Source organism: Scyliorhinus torazame, chromosome 30 (assembly GCF_047496885.1).
Source record: "Scyliorhinus torazame isolate Kashiwa2021f chromosome 30, sScyTor2.1, whole genome shotgun sequence".
Classification (NCBI taxonomy): Eukaryota; Metazoa; Chordata; class Chondrichthyes; order Carcharhiniformes; family Scyliorhinidae; genus Scyliorhinus; species Scyliorhinus torazame.
This window is the reverse complement of record NC_092736.1, coordinates 13,618,797-13,644,263: the sequence shown is the minus strand read 5'-3', so window position 1 is coordinate 13,644,263 and position 25,467 is coordinate 13,618,797. Positions and strand designations below refer to the sequence as shown.

General features: G+C 49.2%; 1 protein-coding gene across 6 annotated transcripts in view; it reads left to right on the top strand.

Moving 5' to 3' along the window:
- Positions 1 to 25,467, top strand: part of LOC140404392 (AT-rich interactive domain-containing protein 3A-like) — a 231,627-nt gene that overhangs the window by 99,299 nt on the left and 106,861 nt on the right. For 4 of the 6 annotated variants that reach the window (XM_072492848.1, XM_072492852.1, XM_072492846.1 and 1 more), the window contains exon 4: positions 23,040 to 23,111. The exons of the other annotated variants lie outside the window; for them this stretch is intronic. In XM_072492848.1, coding sequence (XP_072348949.1) covers positions 23,040 to 23,111 — 72 coding nt within the window. The remainder of the gene's footprint in view (positions 1 to 23,039; positions 23,112 to 25,467) is intronic. 6 annotated transcript variants of the gene reach the window in all.

The window sequence follows — 25,467 nt, the reverse complement described above, 5'->3', positions numbered from 1 at the left end:
ACCTCCTACACGTGGATCAGAGCTAGCCTGGTCTAGATAGTTAATGTTAGTTTACTTAGAGTAGTAGAGTCAACCCACAGGCAGCTGTGTGCTTCGTTTCTGAAGTTCAATAAATCTTATTGAACCAACGCCTACGTTTGGTGTATGCTTGATCACTTAACTGCATCGTGTTGCAGTCCGTGTTACCCCAGGGTGAATAACACGACATGATACCAGGAGAGGCTACAGCTTCTAAGTAATTTACCTTTGAAAATTCACTGACGACCAGCAACTGCCTTCTAGCGACATGGAAAAGATCCAGGCACCTCCACAGCTCCGGATCCCCGGGAACCTTGGCGCCAACTGGCGGGTCTTCAAGCAGAAATTCAGTCTATACCTTGATGCCTCGGGCCTCGAAAGTGCGTCCGATGCCCGAAAGATTGCGCAGCTACTGTCGACTGCGGGGGACCAGGCCATCCAAATCCTGACCCCCTCGATCATAAATCGCGTGCGTCTTTAACACCGCGCAGTTCAGAAATGGAGAGGCTGTACCTGCCCCCCTGTAAGTGCTCATGGTACAAGGTGTCTGTGAGAAGATATATTTGGCTGCAAATTACAGCCTTGTTCAGGAGCCGCACACAAGCCTGCACATACCCTCAGATGCTGAAATCTTTCTGAATGGCTCCGCCATGATAAATGATGTGCGGCGATACTGTTACAAGATGCCCCTCGTAACCCACTGAAAGGCAGCAGTTGCGTTTATAAATGCTGCAGTGAATCAATCAACAAAAGACCTCCCTTCTGAAAATTGAGAACACCCCTTGTTAAAAGAGCTCACCGTTGCTCTATCTGTCTCTCTGTGTAATGTGTATGCGTATACATTTTACGGAAGAAATTTTTGATTCCAGTCCGTCACTTCATCCTTCACTTCACGTGACGATGATTAATTGTCCAGTACTGACACCTGGCCTTGCAATGTTGACGTTGTGGAAATCGCTAACTCCCCAGTCTGCCTTGACGCTTGTCTTGTTTAATTTGATCTAATAAATCCTCCTCCTCAAAAGTTAATTCACTGCGAGGTCTCGACAGCTGAACTGGTTCTGGATTGCTGCCAGTTAGTCATGTCAGTTGTTGAGCTGACACACACACTCACTCACTCACTCACTCACTCACACGCACTAACACACACACTCACACTCACACACCCACTCACTCACTCACTCACTCACTCACTCACTCACTCACTCTCACTCACTCACTCACTCACTCACTCACTCACTCACTCCACTCACTCACTCACTCACTCACTCACTCCACTCCACTCCACTCACACTCCCCTCACTCACTCACTCACACACCCACTCACTCTCACTCTCACTCACTCATGTACTCACACTCACACTCACACTCACACACACACACTCACGCACTAACACACACACACACACACACACACTCACGCACTAACACACACACTCACACTCACACACACACACTCTCTCACACACACTCACACGCAACACCACCCCAATCCGGTGGAAGCGATACCAGAGGTCTGTGTTAAACCGGAATCAAACCATGGGCAGATTGGACTAAGTAGCGACTTGATCACGGAGTTTCAAATCACGAATCGTTTGGATGGACAGGGGAGATGGTGGCGTGGCGGTACTGTAAACCCGGGCTAACGCTCTGGGGGCATGGGAATCAAATCCCACCAAGGCAGCTGTCGGCACTTGAATTCAATTCAAAAAACATGCTGCCTCACGGAGCCGAGGACCCAGGTTCGATCGCGGCCCTGGGTCGCTGTCCGTGTGGAGTTTCAGGGAGGGAAATCTGCCATCCTTACCCGGGTCTGGCCTACACGTGACTCCAGACCCACAACAATGTGGTTAACTCTCAACTGCGATCTGAAATGACCTGGTAAGACACTTCCACTTTTATTCATCCACGGGATGTGGGTGTCGGCAATTATTGCCCATCCCTAATTGCCCTTGAACTGATCAGACGTTTAATTCCAGATTTTTATTGAATTCCAGTTTCGCCACCTGTTGGATTCGAACCGGGGTTTCCCGGGAGAATTATCATGGGTCTCTGGATTACTGGTCCAGGGCCAATACCACAACACCATCACCTCCCCTGAAAAACAATTAGGGAGCAGCAAATGCCAGCGATGCACTCATCCCTTGAGGGAAGAAAGGTTTTCCAGTGGCTGAAGGATCAATATTTAAAGTCATTGGCATGAGGTGATATGAGGAAAAGACCTCCCCAATCACCAAGTCACTCCCCATCCTGACCTGGAAATAGATAGCCATTCCTTCACTGTCGCTGGGTCAAAATCCAGGAATGCTCATCCCTAAAAGCACTGCGGGTGTACCTACACCGGCGGGGACTGCACCGGTTGAAGAAGGCGGCTCCCCACCACCACCGTCTCGGGGGGCAACTAGGGATGGGCCATAAATGCTGACCTCTGCTGCGACGCCCACATCCCACAAATGAATTTTTATAAAAAGATTCAATGTCGGCCTACAAAAGTGGATTTTGATAAACACTTGAAGAGGAAGTCATTGCGGGGATATGGGAGAAGAGCGAGAGAGAAGAAGTAACTAATAATCTTTAGTATTGTCACAAATAGGCTTACAGTAACACTGCAATGAAGTTACTGTGAAAAGCCCCTAGTCGCCACATTCCGGCTCCTGTTCGGGTACACAGAGGGGGAATTCAGAATGTCCAATTCACCTAATAGCACGTCTTTCGGGACTTGTGGGAGGAAACCGGAGCACCCGGAGGAAACCTACGCAGACACGGGGAGAACGTGCAGACTCCGCACAGGCAGTGACTCAAGCGGGAATCGAACCTGCTAACCACTGTGCTACCGTGCCACCCACCCAAAAGAACGGTTGCAGACTCGATGGGCCAAATGGCCTCTCAGTGCGCTGTACTGTTAATGCTGGTGTTCGTGCATCTCACAACGCCAAAAAAAACCTGTTCTCTCCTGATTTAGCAAACACCCTCTCCTTTCTTCCCCCCCCCCCCCCCCCCCCCCCACCCCCACCCCCACCCCCCACACACACGTAATTAATTGTTTTCCCTTTTAGTGGACCTCCCTATTAATCTCTGGTCAGTTATGTTATGAAAGACTGTTAAAGTTTGTTAATGTCATTGCTAAGGTTGGGAGAATGGGAGAATGGGTATTAATTGTCTTTGAGGACATGGGATAGCTGGGACACTGGATAAAGAAAACCTTTTGAGTCTTCGTTTCCACCTGCCCTCTTGGCTCCTGTTAACATTGGCAGCAGAGAACTGTTCATCTTCACAGGGCAACAGTGGAAATCACATCCTGATAACCTACACCTTGGTTTCAGCCATTCTTCTCGAAAAGAACGCCAATTCCAACCTTCCTGTCTGAAAAGAAACCTTGGTTTCTAATCTTCACCCGTTAGGCTGCTATCCAAGTCACTCGGTGAAGCTGACATTGAGCTTTTCTTTATTGAGAGAGTTCATTGACTGGTTCAGTCTCTCGGCTCTCCTCCAACATGTCCAGTGCCCCAGCGATCCCCCATTTATACTCCCCTCAGAATTCTAATATTCGCTAAATTAAACAGAAAATGGCAGGGCTGACAGCCTCTGGTGGGGCACTGTGACTAAAATACAATGTCAAAGAGGAACTTAATGGGGGGTCATTATGGGGGTGATGGTGCACCCCAGCCTCTGGCGCCCACTGGCCCCGGAAGGCCTGAAGCATGCCCCATTTATATGTTCTCAGAAGGCAATGAATAGCCATCACCTTTTCTTTAAACCTCAACAAGGACTCCCCAACCCCGTCAATTGTTGAGGGTTATGTTGCTGGCCTAATGTTTCAGCGACTGGACTAATCCAGGGAACGCAAGTTCAGATCCCCCCGCAGTGATTAAAACTTTGAACTGGTAAATGTGAAAATAAAAAGGTGGCCTGTCGTTTGTTGAACAAAAAACCCAGACTCTTTAACTAATGTTCTTTAGCGAAGGAAACCTGTCGCCTGGCTCTAGCCTCTTGTGAGACTCCAGTTCCACACCAGGAGAGTTGACCCTTTGCTGCCCTAATCTGTGGCACCCTTGCCTCTTGAGTCGCAAGGTTCTGAGTTCAAGTCCCATCCCAGGGCTTGAACGCAACAATCAAGGATGAGACTCCAGTTCAGGACTGAGGGGGTGCCACACTCTTTCTGGATCAGGCATTAAACCAAGGCCTCAGCTGCCTGCTCTGGTGGATGGAAAGTATCCCGCGGCACTATTTCGAAGAAGAGTAATCCCTGGCGTCTTGGCTCAAATTCATCCCTTAGTCACGATGACAAAATGGAGATTACCTGGTCGTTATCACATTACTGTTCGTGGGAGTTCGATGAACGCAAATTGGCTGCTGTGTTTCCTTCATTGCAACAATGACTATACTTCAAAAGTACTTCATTTTTTTTTTAATAAATATTTTATTGAAAATTTTTGGTCAACCAACACCGTACATTGTGCATCCTTTACACAATATTATAACAACGCAAATAACAATGACCTATTTTATAAACAAAACAAAAAAATGAATAAATAATAAATAACAAAAATGAAAACTAACCCTAATTGGCAACTGCCTTGTCACAAGTAACACTCTCCAAAAATATAATTTAACAGTCCAATATATAATTATCTGTAGCAACGACCTATACATATTATACAGTATATATTAACAACCCTGAGAGTCCTTCTGGTTCTTCTCCCCGCCCCCCCCCCCCCCCCCCCCCCCCCCCGATCCTGGGCTGCTGCTGCTGCCTTCTTTTTTCCATTCCATCTATCTTTCTGCGAGGTATTCGACGAACGGTTGCCACCGCCTGGTGAACCCTTGAGCCGACCCCCTTAGAACGAACTTAATCCGCTCTAGCTTTATAAACCCTGCCATGTCATTTATCCAGGTCTCCACCCCCGGGGGCTTGGCTTCTTTCCACATTAACAATATCCTGCGCCGGGCTACTAGGGACGCAAAGGCCAAAACATCGGCCTCTCTCGCCTCCTGCACTCCCGGCTCTTGTGCAACCCCAAATATAGCCAACCCCCAGCTTGGTTCGACCCGCACCCCCACTACTTTTAAAAGCACCTTCGTCACCCCCATCCAAAACCCCTGTAGTGCCGGGCATGACCAAAACATATGGGTATGATTCGCTGGGCTCCTCGAGCACCTCGCACACCTATCCTCCACCCCAAAAAATTTACTGAGCCGTGCTCCAGTCATATGCGCCCTGTGTAATACCTTAAACTGAATCAGGCTTAGCCTGGCACACGAGGACGACGAGTTTACCCTGCTTAGGGCATCTGCCCACAGCCCCTCCTCGATCTCCTCCCCCAGCTCTTCTTCCCATTTCCCTTTTAGTTCATCTACCATAGTCTCCCCTTCGTCCCTCAAAGAACAAAGAACAAAGAACAAAGAAATGTACAGCACAGGAACAGGCCCTTCGGCCCTCCAAGCCCGCGCCGACCATACTGCCCGACTAAACTACAATCTTCTACACTTCCTGGGTCCGTATCCTTCTATTCCCATCCTATTCATATATTTGTCAAGATGCCCCTTAAATGTCCCTATCGTCCCTGCTTCCACTACCTCCTCCGGTAGCGAGTTCCAGGCACCCACTACCCTCTGCGTAAAAAACTTGCCTCGTACATCTACTCTAAACCTTGCCCCTCTCACCTTAAACCTATGCCCCCTAGTAATTGACCCCTCTACCCTGGGGAAAAGCCTCTGACTATCCACTCTGTCTATGCCCCTCATAATTTTGTAGACCTCTATCAGGTCGCCCCTCAACCTCCTTCGTTCCAGAGAGAACAAACCGAGTTTATTCAATCGCTCCTCATAGCTTATGCCCTCCATACCAGGCAACATTCTGGTAAATCTCTTCTGCACCCTCTCTAAAGCCTCCACATCCTTCTGGTAGTGTGGCGACCAGAATTGAACACTATACTCCAAGTGTGGCCTAACTAAGGTTCTATACAGCTGCAACATGACTTGCCAATTCTTATACTCAATGCCCCGTCCAATGAAGGCAAGCATGCCGTATGCCTTCTTGACTACCTTCTCCACCTGTGTTGCCCCTTTCAATGACCTGTGGACCTGTACTCCTAGATCTCTTTGACTTTCAATACTCTTGAGGGTTCTACCATTCACTGTATATTCCCTACCTGCATTAGCCCTTCCAAAATGCATTACCTCACATTTGTCCGGATTAAACTCCATCTGCCATCTCTCCGCCCAAGTCTCCAGACAACCTAAATCCTGCTGTATCCTCAGACAGTCCTCATCGCTATCCGCAATTCCACCAACCTTTGTGTCGTCTGCAAACTTACTAATCAGACCAGTTACATTTTCCTCCAAATCATTTATATATACTACAAACAGCAAAGGTCCCAGCACTGATCCCTGTGGAACACCACTGGTCACAGCCCTCCAATTAGAAAAGCATCCCTCCATTGCTACCCTCTGCCTTCTATGGCCTAGCCAGTTCTGAATCCACCTTGCCAGCTCACCCCTGATCCCGTGTGACTTCACCTTTTGTACTAGTCTACCATGAGGGACCTTGTCAAAGGCCTTACTGAAGTCCATGTAGACAACATCCACTGCCCTACCTGCATCAATCATCTTAGTGACCTCCTCGAAAAACTCTATCAAGTTAGTGAGACACGACCTCCCCTTCACAAAACCGTGCTGCCTCTCACTAATACGTCCATTTGCTTCCAAATGGGAATAGATCCTGTCTCGAAGAATTCTCTCCAGTAATTTCCCTACCACTGAAGTAAGGCTCACCGGCCTGTAGTTCCCGGGATTATCCTTGCTACCCTTCTTAAACAGAGGAACAACATTGGCTATTCTCCAGTCCTCCGGGACATCCCCTGAAGACAGCGAGGATCCAAAGATTTCTGTCAAGGCCTCAGCAATTTCCTCTCCAGCCTCCTTCAGTATTCTGGGGTAGATCCCATCAGGCCCTGGGGACTTATCTACCTTAATATTTTTTAAGACACCCAACACCTCGTCTTTTTGGATCACAATGTGACCCAGGCTATCTACACCCCCTTCTCCAGACTCAACATCTACCAATTCCTTCTCTTTGGTGAATACTGATGCAAAGTATTCATTTAGTACCTCACCCATTTCCTCTGGCTCCACACATAGATTCCCTTGCCTATCTTTCAGTGGGCCAACCCTTTCCCTGGCTACCCTCTTGCTTTTTATGTAAGTGTAAAAAGCCTTGGGATTTTCCTTAACCCTATTTGCCAATGACTTTTCATGACCCCTTCTAGCCCTCCTGACTCCTTGCTTAAGTTCCTTCCTACTTTCCTTATATGCCACACATGCTTCGTCTGTTCCCAGCCTTTTAGCCCTGACAAATGCCTCCTTTTTCTTTTTGACGAGGCCTACAATATCACTCGTCATCCAAGGTTCCCGAAAATTGCCGTATTTATCTTTCTTCCTCACAGGAACATGCCTGTCCTGTATTCCCTTCAACTGACACTTGAAAGCCTCCCACATGTCAGATGTTGATTTGCCCTCAAACATCCGCCCCCAATCTATGTTCTTCAGTTCCCGCCTAATATTGTCATAATTAGCCTTCCCCCAATTTAGCACATTCATCCTCGGACCACTCTTATCCTTGTCCACCAGTACTTTAAAACTTACTGAATTGTGGTCACTGTTACCGAAATGCTCCCCTACTGAAACATCTACCACCTGGCCGGGCTCATTCCCCAATACCAGGTCCAGTACCGCCCCTTCCCTAGTTGGACTGTTTACATATTGTTTTAAGAAGCCCTCCTGGATGCTCCTTACAAACTCTGCCCCGTCTAAGCCCCTGGCACTAAGTGAGTCCCAGTCAATATTGGGGAAGTTGAAGTCTCCCATCACCACAACCCTGTTGTTTTTACTCTTTTCCAAAATCTGTCTACCTATCTGCTCCTCTATCTCCCGCTGGCTGTTGGGAGGCCTGTAGTATACCCCCAACATTGTGACTGCACCCTTCTTATTCCTGATCTCTACCCATATAGCCTCACTGCCCTCTGAGGTGTCCTCTCGCAGTATAGCTGTCATTTCCCTATATATATCTGACACCTTACCATCCCCCACCCATGTCTTTGAGATCACTCTGTCCTGCACCTCTTGTGTCGGGAGCTGCGGGAATTCCCTCACCTGTTGCCTCGCAAAGCCCTCAGTTGCATATACCTGAATGCATTCCCTTGGGGCAACCCATATTTCTCGGTCAGCGCTCCCAGACTCGCGAACTTCCCATCCACAAGCAGATCTTTCAGTTGCGTTATTCCTGCTCTTTGCCACATTCCATATCCCCCATCCATTCCCCCCGGGGCAAACCTATGGTTGTTTCTTATCGGGGACCCCCCCAAGGCTCCAGTCTTTCCCCTATGCCGTCTCCACTGTCCCCAAATCTTCAGTGTAGCCACCACCACCGGGCTTGTGGTGTAGTTCCTCGGTGAGAACGGCAATGGGGCTGTCACCATAGCCTGTAGGCTAGTTCCCCCTACAGGACGCCCTCTCTAATCTCTTCCACGCCGCTCCCTCCTCCTCTCCCATCCACTTACTCACCATGGAAATATTAGCGGCCCAATAATACTCACTTAGGCTCGGTAGTGCCAGCCCCCTCTATCCCTGCTACGCTGTAAGAATCCCTTCCTCACTCTCGGGGTCTTCCCGGCCCACACAAAACCCATGATGCTCTTTTCAATCCTTTTTAAAAAAGCCTTCGTGATCACCACCGGGAGGCACTGAAACACAAAGAGGAATCTCGGGAGGACCACCATCTTAACCGCCTGCACCCTCCCTGCCAGTGACAGGGATATCATATCCCATCTCTTGAAATCCTCCTCCATTTGTTCCACCAACCGCGTTAAATTTAACCTATGCAATGTGCCCCAATTCTTGGCTATCTGGATCCCCAGGTAACGAAAGTCCCTTGTTAGCTTCCTCAACGATAGGTCCTCTATTTCTCTACTCTGCTCCCCTGGATGCACCACAAACAACTCACTTTTCCCCATGTTCAATTTATACCCTGAAAAATCCCCAAACTCCCCAAGTATCCGCATTATTTCTGGCATCCCCTCCGCCGGGTCTGCCACGTATAGTAGCAAATCGTCCGCATACAAAGATACCCGGTGTTCTTCTCCTCCTCTAAGTACTCCCTTCCACTTCTTGGAACCCCTCAACGCTATCGCCAGGGGCTCAATCGCCAGTGCAAACAATAATGGGGACAGAGGGCATCCCTGCCTTGTCCCTCTATGGAGCCGAAAATATGCAGATCCCCGTCCATTCGTGACCACGCTCGCCATCGGGGCCCTATACAACAGCTGCACCCATCTAACATACCCCTCTCCAAAACCAAATCTCCTCAACACCTCCCACAAATAATCCCACTCCACTCTATCAAATGCTTTCTCGGCATCCATCGCCACTACTATCTCCGTTTCCCACTCTGGTGGGGCCATCATCATTACCCCTAACAGCCTCCGTATATTAGTGTTCAGCTGTCTCCCCTTCACAAACCCAGTTTGGTCCTCGTGGACCACCCCCGGGACACATTCCTCTATTCTCATTGCCATTACCTTGGCCAGGATCTTGGCATCTACATTTAGGAGGGAAATAGGTCTATAGGACCCGCATTGTAGCGGGTCCTTTTCCTTCTTTAAGAGAAGCGATATCGTTGCTTCAGACATAGTCGGGGGCAGTTGTCCCCTTTCCTTTGCCTCATTAAAGGTCCTCGTCAATACCGGGGCGAGCAAGTCCACATATTTTCTCTAGAATTCGACTGGGAATCCATCCGGTCCCGGGGCCTTTCCCGCCTGCATGCTCCTAATTCCTTTCACCACTTCTTCTACCTCGATCTGTGCTCCCAGTCCCACCCTTTCCTGCTCTTCCACCTTGGGAAATTCCAGCCGATCCAAGAAGCCCATCATTCTCTCCCTCCCATCCGGGGGTTGAGCTTCATATAATTTTTTATAAAATGTCTTGAACACTCCATTCACTCTCTCCGCTCCCCGCTCCATCTCTCCTTCCTCATCCCTCACTCCCCCTATTTCCCTCGCTGCTCCCCTTTTCCTCAATTGGTGTGCCAGCAACCTGCTCGCCTTCTCCCCATATTCGTACTGTACACCCTGTGCCTTCCTCCATTGTGCCTCTGCAGTGCCCGTAGTCAGCAAGTCAAATTCTACATGTAGCCTTTGCCTTTCCCTGTACAGTCCCTCCTCCGGTGCTTCCGCATATTGTCTGTCCACCCTCAAAAGTTCTTGCAGCAACCGCTCCCGTTCCTTACTCTCCTGCTTCCCTTTATGTGCCCTTATTGATATCAGCTCCCCTCTAACCACCGCCTTCAACGCCTCCCAGACCACTCCCACCTGGACCTCCCCATTATCATTGAGTTCCAAGTACTTTTCAATGCACCCCCTCACCCTTAGACACACCCCCTCATCTGCCATTAGTCCCATGTCCATTCTCCAGGGTGGGCGCCCTCCTGTTTCCTCCCCTATCTCCAAGTCTACCCAGTGTGGAGCGTGATCCGAAATGGCTATAGCCGTATGCTCCGTTCCCCTCACCTTCGGGATCAACGCCCTTCCCAGCACAAAAAAGTCTATTCGCGAGTAGACTTTATGGACATAGGAGAAAAACGAGAACTCCTTACTCCTAGGTCTGCTAAATCTCCACGGGTCTACACCTCCCATCTGCTCCATAAAATCTTTAAGTACCTTGGCTGCTGCCGGCCTCCTTCCAGTCCTGGACTTCGACCTATCCAGCCCTGGTTCCAACACCGTATTAAAATCTCCCCCCATTATCAGCTTTCCCATCTCTAGGTCCGGAATGCATCCTAGCATCCGCCTCATAAAATTGGCATCATCCCAGTTCGGGGCATATACGTTTACCAAAACCACCGTCTCCCCCTGTAGTTTGCCACTCACCATCACGTATCTGCCCCCGTTATCCGCCACTATAGTCTTTGCCTCGAACATTACCCGCTTCCCCACTAATATAGCCACCCCCCTGTTTTTCGCATCTGGCCCCGAATGGAACACCTGCCCCACCCATCCTTTGCGTAGCCTAACCTGGTCTGTCAGTTTCAGGTGCGTTTCCTGTAACATAACCACATCTGCCTTAAGTTTCTTAAGGTGTGCGAGTACCCGTGCCCTCTTTATCGGCCCGTTCAGCCCTCTCACGTTCCACGTGATCAGCCGGGTTGGGGGGCTTCCTACCCCCCCCCCCCCTTGTCGATTAGCCATCCCCTTTTTCCAGCTCCTCACCCGGTTCCCACGCAGCTGTATCTCCCCCAGGCAGTGCCCCCCCGCCCATCCCCTCCCATACCAGCTCCCCCCTCTCCCCAGCAGCAGCAACCCAGTAATTCCCCCCTCCCACCCCCCCCCCGCTAGATCCCCCGCTAGCGTAATTACTCCCCCCATGTTGCTCCCAGAAGTCAGCAAACTCTGGCCGACCTCGGCTTCCCCCCGTGACCTCGGCTCGCACCGTGCGACGCCCCCTCCTTCCTGCTTCTCTATTCCCGCCATGATTATCATAGCGCGGGAACCAAGCCCGCGCTTCTCCCTTGGCCCCGCCCCCAATGGCCAACGCCCCATCTCCTCCACCTCCCCTCCTCCCCCCATCACCACATGTGGAAGAGAGAAAAGTTACCACATCGCAGGATTAGTACATAAAACTCCTCTTTCCCCCCTTTTTAACCCCCCTCTTCGCCCCCACATTCGCCCCACCACTTTGTTCAAACGTTCTTTTTAATAACCCGCTCATTCCAGTTTTTCTTCCACAATAAAAATCCACGCTTCATCCGCCGTCTCAAAGTAGTGGTGCCTCCCTCGATATGTGACCCACAGTCTTGCCGGTTGCAGCATTCCAAATTTTATCTTCTTTTTATGAAACACCGCCTTGGCCCGATTAAAGCTCGCCCTCCTTCTCGCCACCTCCGCATTCCAGTCTTGATAAACGCGGATCACCGCGTTCTCCCATTTACTGCTCCGAGTTTTCTTTGCCCATCTAAGGACCATTTCTCTATCCTTAAAACGGAGGAATCTCACCACTATGGTTCTGGGAATTTCTCCTGCTCTCGGTCCTCGCGCCATCACTCGGTATGCTCCCTCCACCTCCAACGGACCCGCCGGGGCCTCCGCTCCCATTGACGAGTGCAGCATCGTGCTCACATATGCCCCGACGTCCGCTCCCTCCGCACCTTCAGGAAGACCAAGAATCCTCAGGTTGTTCCTCCTTGCGTTGTTCTCCAGTGCCTCCAACCTTTCCACACATCGTTTCTGATGTGCCTCATGCGTCTCCGTCTTCACCACCAGGCCCTGTATGTCGTCCTCATTCTCGGCTGCCTTTGCCTTCATGACCCGAAGCTCCCGCTCCTGGGTCTTTTGTTCCTCCTTTAGCCCTTCGATCGCCTGTAGTATCGGGGCCGACAGCTCTTTCTTCATTTCCTTTTTGAGCTCTTCCACACAGCATTTCATGAACTCTTGTTGTTCAGGGCCCCATGTTAAACTGCCACCTTCCGACGCCATCTTGGTTTTTGCTTGCCTTCCTTGCCGCTGCTCTAAAGGATCCACTGCAATCCGGCCACTTTCTCCTCCTTTTTTCATCCGTATCCAGGGGGGATTCCCTTCTGGTTTACCGCACAGTGTTTTTAGCCGTCAAAATTGCCGTTGGGGCTCCTATCAAGAGCCCAAAGGTCCGTTTCACCGGGAGCTGCCGAAACGTGCGACTCAGCTGGTCATCGCCGCACCCGGAAGTCCAAAAGTACTTCATTGGCTATCGAGCAGTTTGAGATGTCCAGTGCTCAAGAAAAGTGCTATATAAATGTTTTTGTTTCTCGGAGGTGAGTTAACGCGCCATTTGATGAAGAGCAGGTCAGGACGATAATAAATGCCAGGCAGTGATGAGGATTAGAAGCTTTGATGAATCCTTACTCTTCCTCCTATAGCCATGATGTGGAGATGCCGGCGTTGGACTAGGGTGAGCACAGTAAGAAGTCTTACAACACCAGGTTAAAGTCCAACAGATTTGTTTGGAATCACTAGCTTTCTGAGCACTGCTCCTTCCTCAGGTGAAGGCAATCTTCACCTGAGGAAGGAGCAGTGCTGCGAAAGCTAGTGATTTTGAACAAACCTGTTGGATTTTAACCTGGTGTTGTAAGACTTCTTGCTATGTTTCTCCTATAGGCCTAGGAGTACTGACGTCAGGGGCGGCGGCACGGTAGCACAGTGGTTAGCACTCTTGCTTCACAGCACCAGAGACCCGGGTTCGATTCCCGGATTGGGTCACTGTCTGCGGGGGTCTGCACGTTCTCCCCGTGTCTGCGTGGGTTTCCTCCGGGCGCTCCGGTTTCCTCCCACAAGTCCCGAAAGACGTGCTTGTTAGGTGAATTAGACATTCTGAATTCTCCCGCTGTGTACCCGAACAGGCGCCGGAGTGTGGCGACTAGGGGATTTTCACAGTAACTTCATTGCATTGTGACACTAATAAAGATTATTATTATTATCTGTAGCCTCTTTCCGCCCCCTCCACTGCTGCCTCCTCAGAGGGACTCAACCCCAAAATATGAGGATGCCTTCACGTAGAACGGACAGTTATTTGGATTTCCCTTTCATTGTTGATATGGCTTCGGAACGAAGTGGGAGTGGAAACCCAATGTGAAGTTCCCGTTGATGAACATCCCTTCTTCTCCCCGCGTTTGCTGGACGTAATGCACTGTTAACCTGACAGATCTCCCAAAGCCCAGTGATCCCACAAACCTTCTGTGTCACTGAACCAGATGTCCTGTGTTAAGCCAAGAGGAGACGCACACTCATATCTGCTGTCCATTTGATAGCGTTTTGATTAGGTTTACTGCCAGCACCAGGCTCATTAGCAGGTAAAATCAGATCATGTCAAGGCCAGTCCTGAGCTTTGGCGAAAGTCACGGCCACATTATGAATGTAGTTATTTTCTGAGTATGGTGCGGAGGGGTGATTCTAGAGGGTGATATACATGTATCACCTTCATCGATATTTATGAAGATGATAATTTGAAACTCATGGTGATGCACGATAGAGGGGACCATCCACCATTGAGAAACTCCGCTCCCCCTTGAATATCCAATTTCTTCATCAGCAGAGCCAGAGGTTTTCCATTAATCAGTGGCCCAGAATCCTGGAACAGATTTAAGATATTTGACAAAAGAACCAGAGGTGAGCTGAAGTAACAGCTCGTCGGAACTCCTCAGCGCAGCGAGAGATCTTGATGCCAGCACTTCCCGGCCTGATCCCTGTCGTGTAAAAAATGCCAGCCAAGGTGGCACTGCCAGAGTGCCTGGGTGGCATGAGCAGTGCCAGGGTGCCACCCCGTCCAGAGGGCAAGCGCCTGGGGGGCCTCCGATACTCTGGGAGACCCCCACATGTACCGTTCCATCTGGTCCCCATCTGTGGGGCGAGGGTGCTAGATCACAGCCTTGGTTAGACCTTGGGAACGCCTATTAGAGTGAGACTAGCTGCCTTGTTTTAATATGCAGATTTGCCAGAAAGTGACCCCCCCTCACCCCACAATTAGATCTCACGAGGCGTGTCGATCCCGGAAGAGGGACCTCCCGGCATCTACTGGCCGCACCATGCTGCTTTTCGGGCGGCTGATGGGGCTCACCGTATGTCTTTGATTTGCAATGTATCTATGCAATCTCTGTACGCTTCCAATCCTGCCCTCCTCCCCTTCCTCCGTCATCCCAGCACTGTGTCTTTAAGCATTGAGGCCCTAACTCTGGAATTCCTTCCCTAACCCTTCCTACCTCCCTACCTTTCATCTTTAACCAAGTTCTTGGTCAGCCTGTCCGATAACTCCTCATACAGCTCAGCTCCACGTTTTGTTTGCTGATGCTTCTGTGTGTGGCTTGGGATGATTTACCACATTAACCGTGCTGCTTTACTGCTGTAACACCTGCTGTGATAGAGCCTGTTGTGAGGGCTCATCGAATGGAGATTCCAAGCTCAGTTCTGTCCTCGGCGCCACACATCGCAGGTTCAGTGGCTGTCAAGTTTGAGGGATTCACCTCCTGTTTTGCAGGAGGATCTAGCACGTGGGCTGGCTGTGTCAAATAGCCCAAAGGATTTTATTCAAAACTTTCTCAGGATATGGGCGTTACTGGCTAGGCCAGCATTTGTTCCCCAACCATAATGTGAGCTGCCTTCTTGAACCGCTGCAGTCCATATCAAGTAGATACATCCATGTAGGTACGTGCCGTTAGGGAGGGAGTTCCAGGATTTTGACCCAGAGACAATGAAGGAACAGCCGATGTATTTCCAAGTCAGGATGGTGTGAGGTTTGGAGGGGAACCTCCAGGCGCTTGTGTTCCCATGTGTCTGCTGCCTTTGGCTTACTAGGTGGTAGAGGCCACAACTTTGGAAGGTGGTGCCCAAGAAGCTTTTGTGAGTGCATCTTGTAGATGGTGCACACGGCTGCCACTGTGCGTCAGTGGTGGAGAGAGTGAATGTTTGTGAATGAGGTGCCAATCAAGCAGGGCTGCTTTGTCCTGGATGGTTTTGAGCCTCGAGTGTTGTTGGAGCTGCACTCATCCAGGTAAGTGGAGAGTATTCCATTACACTCCTGACTTGTGCCTTGTGGATGGTGGACATGCTTTGGTGAGATGGGGGGTGAGTTACTCACCACACAACTCCCAGCCCCTGACCTGCTCTTGTAGCCACAGTATTTGTATGGTTGGGTCCAGTTCAGTTTTTGATAAATGGTAACCCCCAGGATGTTGGTAGATACCATGCATATATCTATGCACAGCAGTGCAGGACATAAATGCTGGCCTAGTCAGTGAGGACAACATCCCGTTAAAGAATAAAACCAAAGGGGAAACATCCCAACATCCCATGCTTCTCCTAGGTTTCCCATGATCCTCAGTATGCTGTCCATTCAATCGTGACTAAAGTCTGGTCAAAGATTTATTTTGTTATAAAATCATAGAATCCCTGTAGTGCAGAAGGAAGCCATTTGGTCCTTCGAATCTGCACCGACCCTCCGAAAGACCACCTTACCCAGGCCCACTCCCCAGCCAACCCAGTCCCATTTCCCATAAACCCATAACCTAACCTACACATCCCTGGACACTAAGTGACAATTGATCAAGGCCAATCCACCTAACCCGCACATCTTTGGACTGTGGGAGGTAACGGGAGCCCCCGGAGGAAACCCACGCACACACGGGGAGAACGTGCAAACTTCACGCAGACAGTCAGTCAAGGCAGGAATCGAACCCGGGACCCTGGCGCTGTGAGGCAGCAGTGCTAACCACCGCCCCTAAAATTGGGGCAAGGTATGCCGAGCTGTCTGTCCTCACCTGGGCACGGGGATTGGCTGTGCAGAGAGGGTGAGTCCACAGTTTGGCTTTGAAGACAGAGAGCTGTGTTGGACGGGGGGGAGAACTGCAGCAGTCACTTCTAATTTTACATCTGCCAAGCACAACAGGAAGCCGATGAGCGGACAAAGGCTTACACTTATCGAACGCCTCATCGCTCTTCTGAGACTGCAATCATTGATCGCATTCAGCCCATTGTGGCAGCCGCTCTTCGTGAGGAAAGACTTGCATTTATATAGTGCCGTTAACATCCACTGGACATCTGAGTGATTTGCATTCTATAAAGGTCCCCCCCCCCCTCCCCCACCCCAAGTGCCTTCACCATGTGAGAAATTCAGCATCTGTCCATTTTGTGTACAGTAATCTCCCACAAACCGTTTGCGATAACGAGCAGATAATCTGTGTTCGTGGTGTTGGTTTGAGGGGATGAAATTTGACCAGGGGCTCCGGGGGAACTAACTGCCTGCCTTCTCTTCGAAGCAGGGCTGTGAGATTCTTTTATGTCCACCCGAGAGTGCGGTTTAATGCGGAGGTTCGCAACCGGTGCGCTGCCAAGGCTCCACAAGCGAAATGAGACTCAAGACGATTAAACATGAATTAACATCGAGTAAATCTAATCTTCGTTTTCAGCTCTGCAGTCGGCACCCCTGGGTCACTATCAACCTCGGGCCTCCCGTGCGTGTGGCGGCCGGGAATGGGCCGCACATGCGCGTTTTTGATTTTTTTTTTTAACATCGGCGAGGCACGTGCAGAAGGTCCTGGCCGATATCAAAAATCAGAACCGCCCGAAAGCTGCCCTTTCCCGACCAACGTGCGCACAGGTGATCCCGGGTCCTTTGGGAACTGGAGATGTCAACCATGGAGTGAAGACCAAGGCTCAGAATGCCTGCGCAAAAACACCAAAAGAGCGCAGAAGCATGGGAGAAGGAGGGAGGTAGAAACAAAACAGGAGGGTGACACGGTGGTTAGCACTGCTGCCTCAGTACACCGAGGACCCGGGTTCGAACCCGGCCCCGGGTCACAGTCCGTGTGGAGTTTGCACATTCTCCCCGTGTTTGCGTGGGTTTCGTCCCCACAACCCAAAGACGTGCAGGGTAGGTGGATTCTCCATATTTGGAAAATAAATTTTTTAAAAGGAGAGGCGACAGTGAGAAGCAAAAAAAATAAAGTTCCCAGTGAAGGAAGAAGACAGGTAAGAAACGTTAACCAAGAAAGTTAAAGAAAGGGGAAATAGGCTCCAATATTGTATTTAACGTGCAAATGGTAACAAGGCTTTCACACCTTAAGCCAATGAAAATTGTATTAAACGGTGGCTTGACATGTTTTTGGAAGAGTTTAGAGATTAAAGGCTTTTGCGAGAGGGCAGTTCAGTTGGGGGAAAACAGGTGTGTCTCAAAGTTTATGGTGTAAAGGTGTGCCGTGACGTAAGAGAGATGGCCCCTCTGACAAGCCTATCACAATCCGGTGTACAGCGGTGTGAGAAAGGACCGGTTCTCCCAGTTTTGGCAGCGTTTGGTTGAGGGGACAGATGTTGGCTCGGACATCTGGCGAGCGCTCCTCCCTTTCAATAGACCTGTGGAAATGTCCACCCTCACTTTAGGTGCTGGATCAATCGGGGGGGGGGGGGGCCTTGGCTCATTGGTTCATCAGAAGAGTGGCGCCCCCGGCAGTGCGGCCCTCCCTCGATGCTGCACTGTTAAGTGTCAACCTGGAATGAGGTGATTGCATCCTAAAGTGAATCTCTGAACTGCTGGCTCGGGAGATGACAGCACTGCCGGCTAAGCCAAGTTGACACTTAACAGTAATTTGAATCCGCATGGTTTCTCTGTCGCGACTCCCCAGTATGAATGGCCACTGCCGAGGGATGTCACATCTTGGGCCAGGCAACACCCAAGATGATGGGGGCGTGTTGATAGGGAAGCTGGATCTCCGCATGGGTCGCCCCGTAGCCAGTCCCAGCCCTGCACATTGCGTGCTAACCGCGCTTGAGTGGCGTAAACCTTCTACAAAGTAAATTATTCATATACTGGAAACACCGTTGGAGTTGGTGTGAGGGTCAGAGCAATCTGTGGCTTCTGACGCTCCGTCATTGTCTGCGGCCTCCAGTGTGACTGGGGCCAGAATGTTAACTGGCCTATGGGTGACTTGCTTGGCGGCAGACTAGCCAGTATAATGCCAGGGAGCCATGTTGGGAGGGCCAATGTAGGCCCATTGCTGAGCCATTTTACCAGCGGGGGAAACAGCAGGAGCTCTACTTGGCAAGCGACCAATTTGATTCATGGTTGAACCAATTCGAAGTTGTTTCCCTAGGTCACCGGCATTTACCAGCACCCCACTTACTTGGAGCCACCTGCCAGCTTTGTCCGGGGTTGGGGAAGGGGTGCGGAAGAAGGGTGTGCCTTCATATCCAGCGGTTCCATAGCCCAAGAAGGGGGATGCAGCTACTTGTTAATAGGATCCAAGCTGGTTGATGAAGCATAAACCAAGACGTGGAGCATTCCATTATAGACCGAGTTAATTGACCTGTTCAGTCTCTCGGCTCTCCTCCCACTCAACCCAGTGTCCCAGATATCCCCTATTTAAATGTGCTCAATTAATACCCATTACCTGTTCCTCTTAACTGTAACAATGTTATTTGACATGTAATGGGAAAATAAACGTTGTTTTAAGGGATTTATATTTGTATTGGTAAACATGAGAAATAAGATATAGTTTTAAGTGGGTTTAATTTAATGTTTCTGTGCCTGGAAGGGTAAAACCTTGAGTTAGATTCATGCTGGACAAAGGCGTTTATATGTGTGGGGATTGGTTTCAATTCCAACTGTGATTCTATTGTGCTTAGAGAGGGCTATGGTGTGAAGAGTAAATAAACCAGCAGCGGTTGCCTAGTAACTCGGGTTTTGTAAAGTAGAGGAGCTTTTTAAATTTTAGTTTGGCTAATTTGATTGCAGTTGGAGATAGATAGTGAGAGCGAAGACAGCTCTCACAGCTCCTCTAGATGCCGTTGGTTTTAGAAAGCTAAAGAGGGAACATCTCTCTTGGCCTTGCTAGAAGAAAAAACATACTATGGAGTAATGGAGAAAACAGATGCCATAAATCTGAAATCCAGCTAGTTAAGAAAACTAGAGAAATGAAGGGAAGATTCCAAGAAGCCTGGAGTGAATGAACGGAACAGAGGAAACTAGGAATCAGAACAGATTGCTGTTTGGTAAAGTCACAACAGAGAGGTGAAAAGGCATTGGATCGTGAGAAGCCAGAAAGGCATCTGCGGTAGTGTGAAGGTTTGTGAGAAATTACTAGTTTGGGAGGCATTATTTGAAATAATTGTGGAAATCGTTAGCTGAATTTCGGAGGTTCTGTAAAACATAGAACATACTGTGCAGAAGGAGGCCATTCGGCCCATCGAGTCTGCACCGACCCACTTAAGCCCTCACTTCCACCCTATCCACGTAAGCCAATAACCCCTCCTAACCTTTTTTGACACTAAGGGTAATTTATCATGGCCAATCTACCTAACCCTGCACGTCTTTGGACTGTGGGAGGAAACCGGAGCACCCGGAGGAAACCCACGCAGGCACAGGGAGAACGTGCAGACTCCGCACAGACAGTGACCCAGCGGGGAATCGAACCTGGGACCCTGGCGCTGTGAAGCCACAGTGCTATCCACTTGTGCTACCGTGCTGCCCTTCAATGATAACAATAACTGCTTATTGTCACAAGTAAGCTTCATTGAAGTTACTGTGAAAAGCCCTTAGTCACCACATTCTGGCGCCTATAAGGCAAAGGAAACCTGAAGGGAAAGATAGAAAACCGGAAAGCGAAACCTTGACAGAAGCAGCGGAGGAAAAGCGTAATTTGAAAGAAAATTTGAAAATGTGACTTTTGAAAGCGGAATTTGAAATCACTCGTGTGGAAGCCAGGGTTCAATGATACAAGGTGGCTCTCGGTACAAGAATTATCGGGGGGAGGTGGGAGATTTTGAAGCAAAATCCACTGACATTCACTTGGGTTCAGAGAGGAATGTGTCTCACCACAATCATCTAGTGTTAAAAGGGACTTTGTATTAATGAGACTATCATAGTTTAAGATATGCTTTGTAATTCACGGAAATCTTAAAATCTGTGTGTGATTGTTAAGCAGGGAGTAAAGGAGTATTGTATTTTTTTTGATATTTAATAACTTTTTTTCTGGTTGAAACTAATTGGCGCTCTTGTGACTCTATTCCTCCACGTTTTGTTTCAAAAAGTAAAAAATTACGGTCTTTTGAGCTAGGGTTCCATTCTGAGATCTTCCTGTCCAGTTCTGACATCAACTGGGAACCACTGCCTTTGGCAGCTCATTCCAGATGTTCACCACCCTCTGTGTGAAGAAATTTCCCCTCTGGTCTCTTTTGTATCTCTCCCCTCTCACCTTAAACCTATGCCCTCTAATTCTAGACTCCTCGACCTTTGGGAAAAGATGTTGACTGTCTACCTTATCTATGCCCCTCGTTATTTTGATAGCCATGAAACCAATATGTGACCATATGGAAGAATAGATTCTATTTTGTCATTTTAATATATCTAAAATTTAGCTCCGCTGGCTGGACAGCTGGTTCGTGATGCAGAGCACCGCCAACAGCGCGGGTTCAATTCCCGAACCAGCTGAGGTTATTCATGAATGGTGGTGAATCTGTGGAACTCTTTGCCGCAGAAGACTGTGGAGGCCAAATCACTGAGTGTCTTTAAGACAGAGATGGATAGGTTCTTGATTGCTAAGGGGATCAGGGGTTGTGGGGAGAAGGCAGGAGAATAGAGATGAGAAAAATATCAGCCATGATTGAATGGCGGAGCAGACTCGATGGGCCGAGTGGCCTAATCCTGCTCCTATGTCTTATGGTCTTATGAAGGCCCCGCCTTCTCAACCTTGACCCTCAGGTTAAATCATCACCAGCCAGCTCACTCTCAATGGGGAGAGCAGCCTATGGCCCTCTGGACTGTGGCGACATTAACATTTACAATTTGCCTGCAACATCAATCCTCGGTTCAACATCTTAATGGAGCGTCAACACTGATATCATCGTCCATTCGCAAGTAACCTGATGGATTAGTGCCTCCATTTAAACAGCGGGCCAAGGAATTTGACACAGAAGTGTTAAGTGACTGGATAATAATCACACAGTGTGTGATATCCAGACTACAGATTCCACAGTGACACTCACAGTCTGAACCACTCACTGACATTAACGTCCAAAGAGTGTGGAATCCCAAAAGAGGCAATTAATTCCGCATTGCTGTGACTCCAAGGCCGACGAAGACACGATGGGCCGAAGAGCCTCTTTCTGTACTGTATCTGATGAACCACATGCAGTTGTGACCTAATCTTCAATCATGGTTTCAGCCCAGATTCCAATATGGTTCCGGCCTCGCCGTCGGTCATGTTTCTTCAGCCTGAGGAATGGGGGGCACGGGTAGCCCCCATTCATCATGGTGGCACAGTGGTCAGCACTGCTGCCTCACAGCTCCAGGGTCCCGAGTTCGATTCCCAACTCGGGTGACTGTCTGTGCGGAGTCTGCACGTTCTCCCCGTGTCCGCCTGGGTTTCCTCCGGGTGCTCCGGTTTTCCTCCCACAGTCCAAAGATGCGCAGGTTAGGTGGATAGGCCATACTAAATTGTCCAAAGATTAGGTGGGGTTAGGGGGATAGGGTCTACGTGTGGTGCTCTTCCGGAGGGTCGGTGCAGATTCGATGGGCCGAATGGCCTCCTTCTGCACTGCAGCAATTCTATGATTGCTTTTTTATATTTAAGTAATAGGTATATCGAAAATAACTGAAGGAAAAGTGTTTTGTAATTTTGGCGAGGATTTGGGCCTTCACTCTTCAGCTCAGGAACAGTTGGCGGAGGGGCAGTATTGTCCTTCTGTCGCTGACCAGGCCTTCTCTATTCTCTTTTGCTTCTGCGTGTCAGTATGGTTGGTAAATGCCAACTGGGAGAGCAGGCTGCCCTCGTCTTGTGATAGCCTTCAAATTGCTATTTTTCTTCTTTTTTTTAAAGTTTAGAGTACCCAAATTTTTTTTTCTCCAATTAAGGGGCAATTTAGCGAGGCCAATCCACCTAACCTGCACATCTTTGGGTTGTGGGGGGGCGAAACCCACGCAAACACGGGGAGAATGTGCAAACTCCACACGGACAGTGACCCAGAGCCGGGATCGAACCTGGGACCTCGGCGCCGTGAGGTAGCAGTGCTAGCCCACCGCGCCTCCGTGCTGCCCTCGGTATTTTTCTTTTTGTTCATTCTTGTGGCAAAGCATCGGCTGGCAAGGCCTGTATCTATTGCCCATTCCCATTGCCCTCAAGGTAATGCTGGTGATACACCTTTGGGAAAAGCTGCGGTCCTTATTGTGGTGTGCAAAGTTGACCGTGTCCCAACGAGGAGTCTGCAGCTTCAAGCGAGGAAAGGAGCGGAAAGTAGCACCAGGAATAACTATGGAACTGTTCAGTAAAGGCCAAGAGGCCCAACTGACTGCTCAGTTGCAGAATTGTAACATAGGACGGTTTCACTGATTTATACTCCCAAGGTTGCCTCAGCAATCCGTGCATATTCCAGGCCAGAGATACGTAGAGCTGTCTTCTTTATTATTTTTCTCTCCATCTTTTTACCTCTTATCCTTTCCCTTTTTTTCACGTTCAGCATGGGAGTCTGGCCTGGAATGACGATGCTGATGGCGGACGAGCAAGGGAGGCTGCCAAAGACTTCACAAAGGTCGGACGTTTTCTTTTGTTTCCTCTCTGTTTTGCACCTGGGCAGGACCAGGACTGGTTGTCCTGGGGGAATATTTGGTAGAGTGGTTGCTGGGAATGTGTTTCAGCAAAAATGGCAGGAGGATGGGAACCTAGCAACGGAGTCAGAGGAGGGGGGGAAACGAGGATAAGAACAAAAGGCAAAAGGGCCAATAAGAAAATTGATGGACAGAGAAACCAAGGACCAAAATTAAACAGGGCCAGTGAAAAAACTAATGGGAGCAGGGCAAGTAATGTTACAATAATAATAATCTTTATTATTGTCACAAGTAGGCTTACATTAACACTGCAATGAAGTTACTGTGAAAAGCCCCTCGTCGCCACTCTCTGGCGCCTGTTCGGGTACACTGAGGGAGAATTCAGAATGTCCAATTCACCGAACAAGCACTGTTTTGGGGCTTGTAGGAGGAAACCGGAGCGCCCGGAGGAAACCCACGCAGACACGGGGAGAACGTGCAGACTCCGCGCAGACAGTGACCCAGGCCGGGAATCGAACCTGCTAACCGCTGTGCTAAAGGCAAGCAGTGAGGCCTTGTTCCTTAATGCGTGGAGCATTCGCAATAAAGTGGATGAATGAATCACGCAAATAGATGTGAATGGGTGTGATATAGTCGGGATTATGGAGACATGGTTGCAGGGTGACCAGGGATGGGGACTGTGCATAGAAACATAGAAAGTAGAGCCAGGAGGAGGCCATTCGGCCCTTCGAGCCTGCTCCGCCTTTCATTATGACATTATGATTATGGCTCATCATCAAGTTCACTACCCTGATCCCGCCTCTTCCCCCCCCCCCCCCCCCCCCATATCCCTTGATCCCTTTAGCCCCAAGAGCTAAATATGATTCCTCCTTGAAGTAACACAACATTTTGACCTCAACTATTTTCTGTGGTAGAGAATCCCACAGATTCACCGCTCTCTGGGTGAAGAAATTTCTCCTCATCTCAGCCCTAAAAAAAAGTTTACCCCTTATCCTCAAACCATAGCCCCTTAGTTCTGGACTCCCCCACCACCAGGAACATTCTTCCTGAATCTACCCTGTCTAATCCTGTTCGAATTTTGTAAGTTTCTATGAGATCCCTCTCACTCTTCTAAACTCCAATGAATATAATCTGAACCGACTTAGTGTCTCCTCATAGGACAGTCCCGCCATCCCTGGAATCAGTCTGGTAAATCTTTGCTGCACTCCCTCCATAGCAAGAACATCCTTCCTCAGATAAGGACACCAAAACTGCACACGGTACTCCAGGTGTGGCCTCACCAGGTCCCTGTACAGCCCGGGATATTCAGTATTTTGAAAGGGCAGATGAGAGGCAAAGGCAGTAGAGATGCATTGGTTGTGAAAGAGGAAATTTGAAAAGTGAAAGTGAAAATCGCTTATTGTCACAAGTAGGCTTCAAATGAAGTTACTGTGAAAAGCCCCTAGTCGCCACATTCCGGCACCTGTTCGGGAAGGCTGGTACGGGAATTGAACCATGCTGCTGGCCTGCCTTGGTCTGCTTTAAAAGCCGGCTCTTTAGCCCTGTGCTAAACCAGCCCCTATACTAATCACTTATTGTCACAAGTAGGCTTCAATGAAGTTACTGTGAAAAGCCCCTAGTTGCCACATTCCGGCGCCTGTTCGGGGAGGCCGGTACGGGAATTGAACCTGCGCTGCTGGCCTTGCTCAGCACTACAAGCCAGCTATTTAGCCCAGTGTGCTAAACCAGCCCCTAACACGTTTAACGCAAATTTAACGCAATAGTGAGGAACGATATTAGCTCTGATGATTTGGAATCTGTATGGGTCGAGCTGAGAAATACCAAGGGGCAAAGAACATTAGAGGGGGCTGTATGTAGACCCCCAAACTGTAGTGGCGATGTTGGGGATGACATTAAGCAGGAAATGGGAGATGCATATGATAAAGGAACGTTTGTAATTATGGGTGACTTTAATCTGCATATGAAATGAAATGAAAATCGCTTATTGTCACAAGTAGGCTTCAAATGAAGTTCCCATGAAAAGCCTGAGATATAGATTGGAAAAATCAAATTAATAACCATACAGTAGAGGAGGAATTCCTGTTGTGTGTACAGGATGGTTTTCTGGACCAATACATTGAGGAACCAACTAGAGAACAGGCCATCCTAGATTGGGCAATGAGAAAGGACTGATTTGCAATCTAGTTGTGTGAGGCCCCTTGGGGATGAGCAACCATAATATAACTGAATTCTTCATCAAGATCGAGAGTGACGTAGTTGGTTGTGAAACTAGGGTCCTGAATCTAAATAAAGGAAACTACAATGGTATGAGGTGCGAGTTGGCTATGATGGATTGAGGAA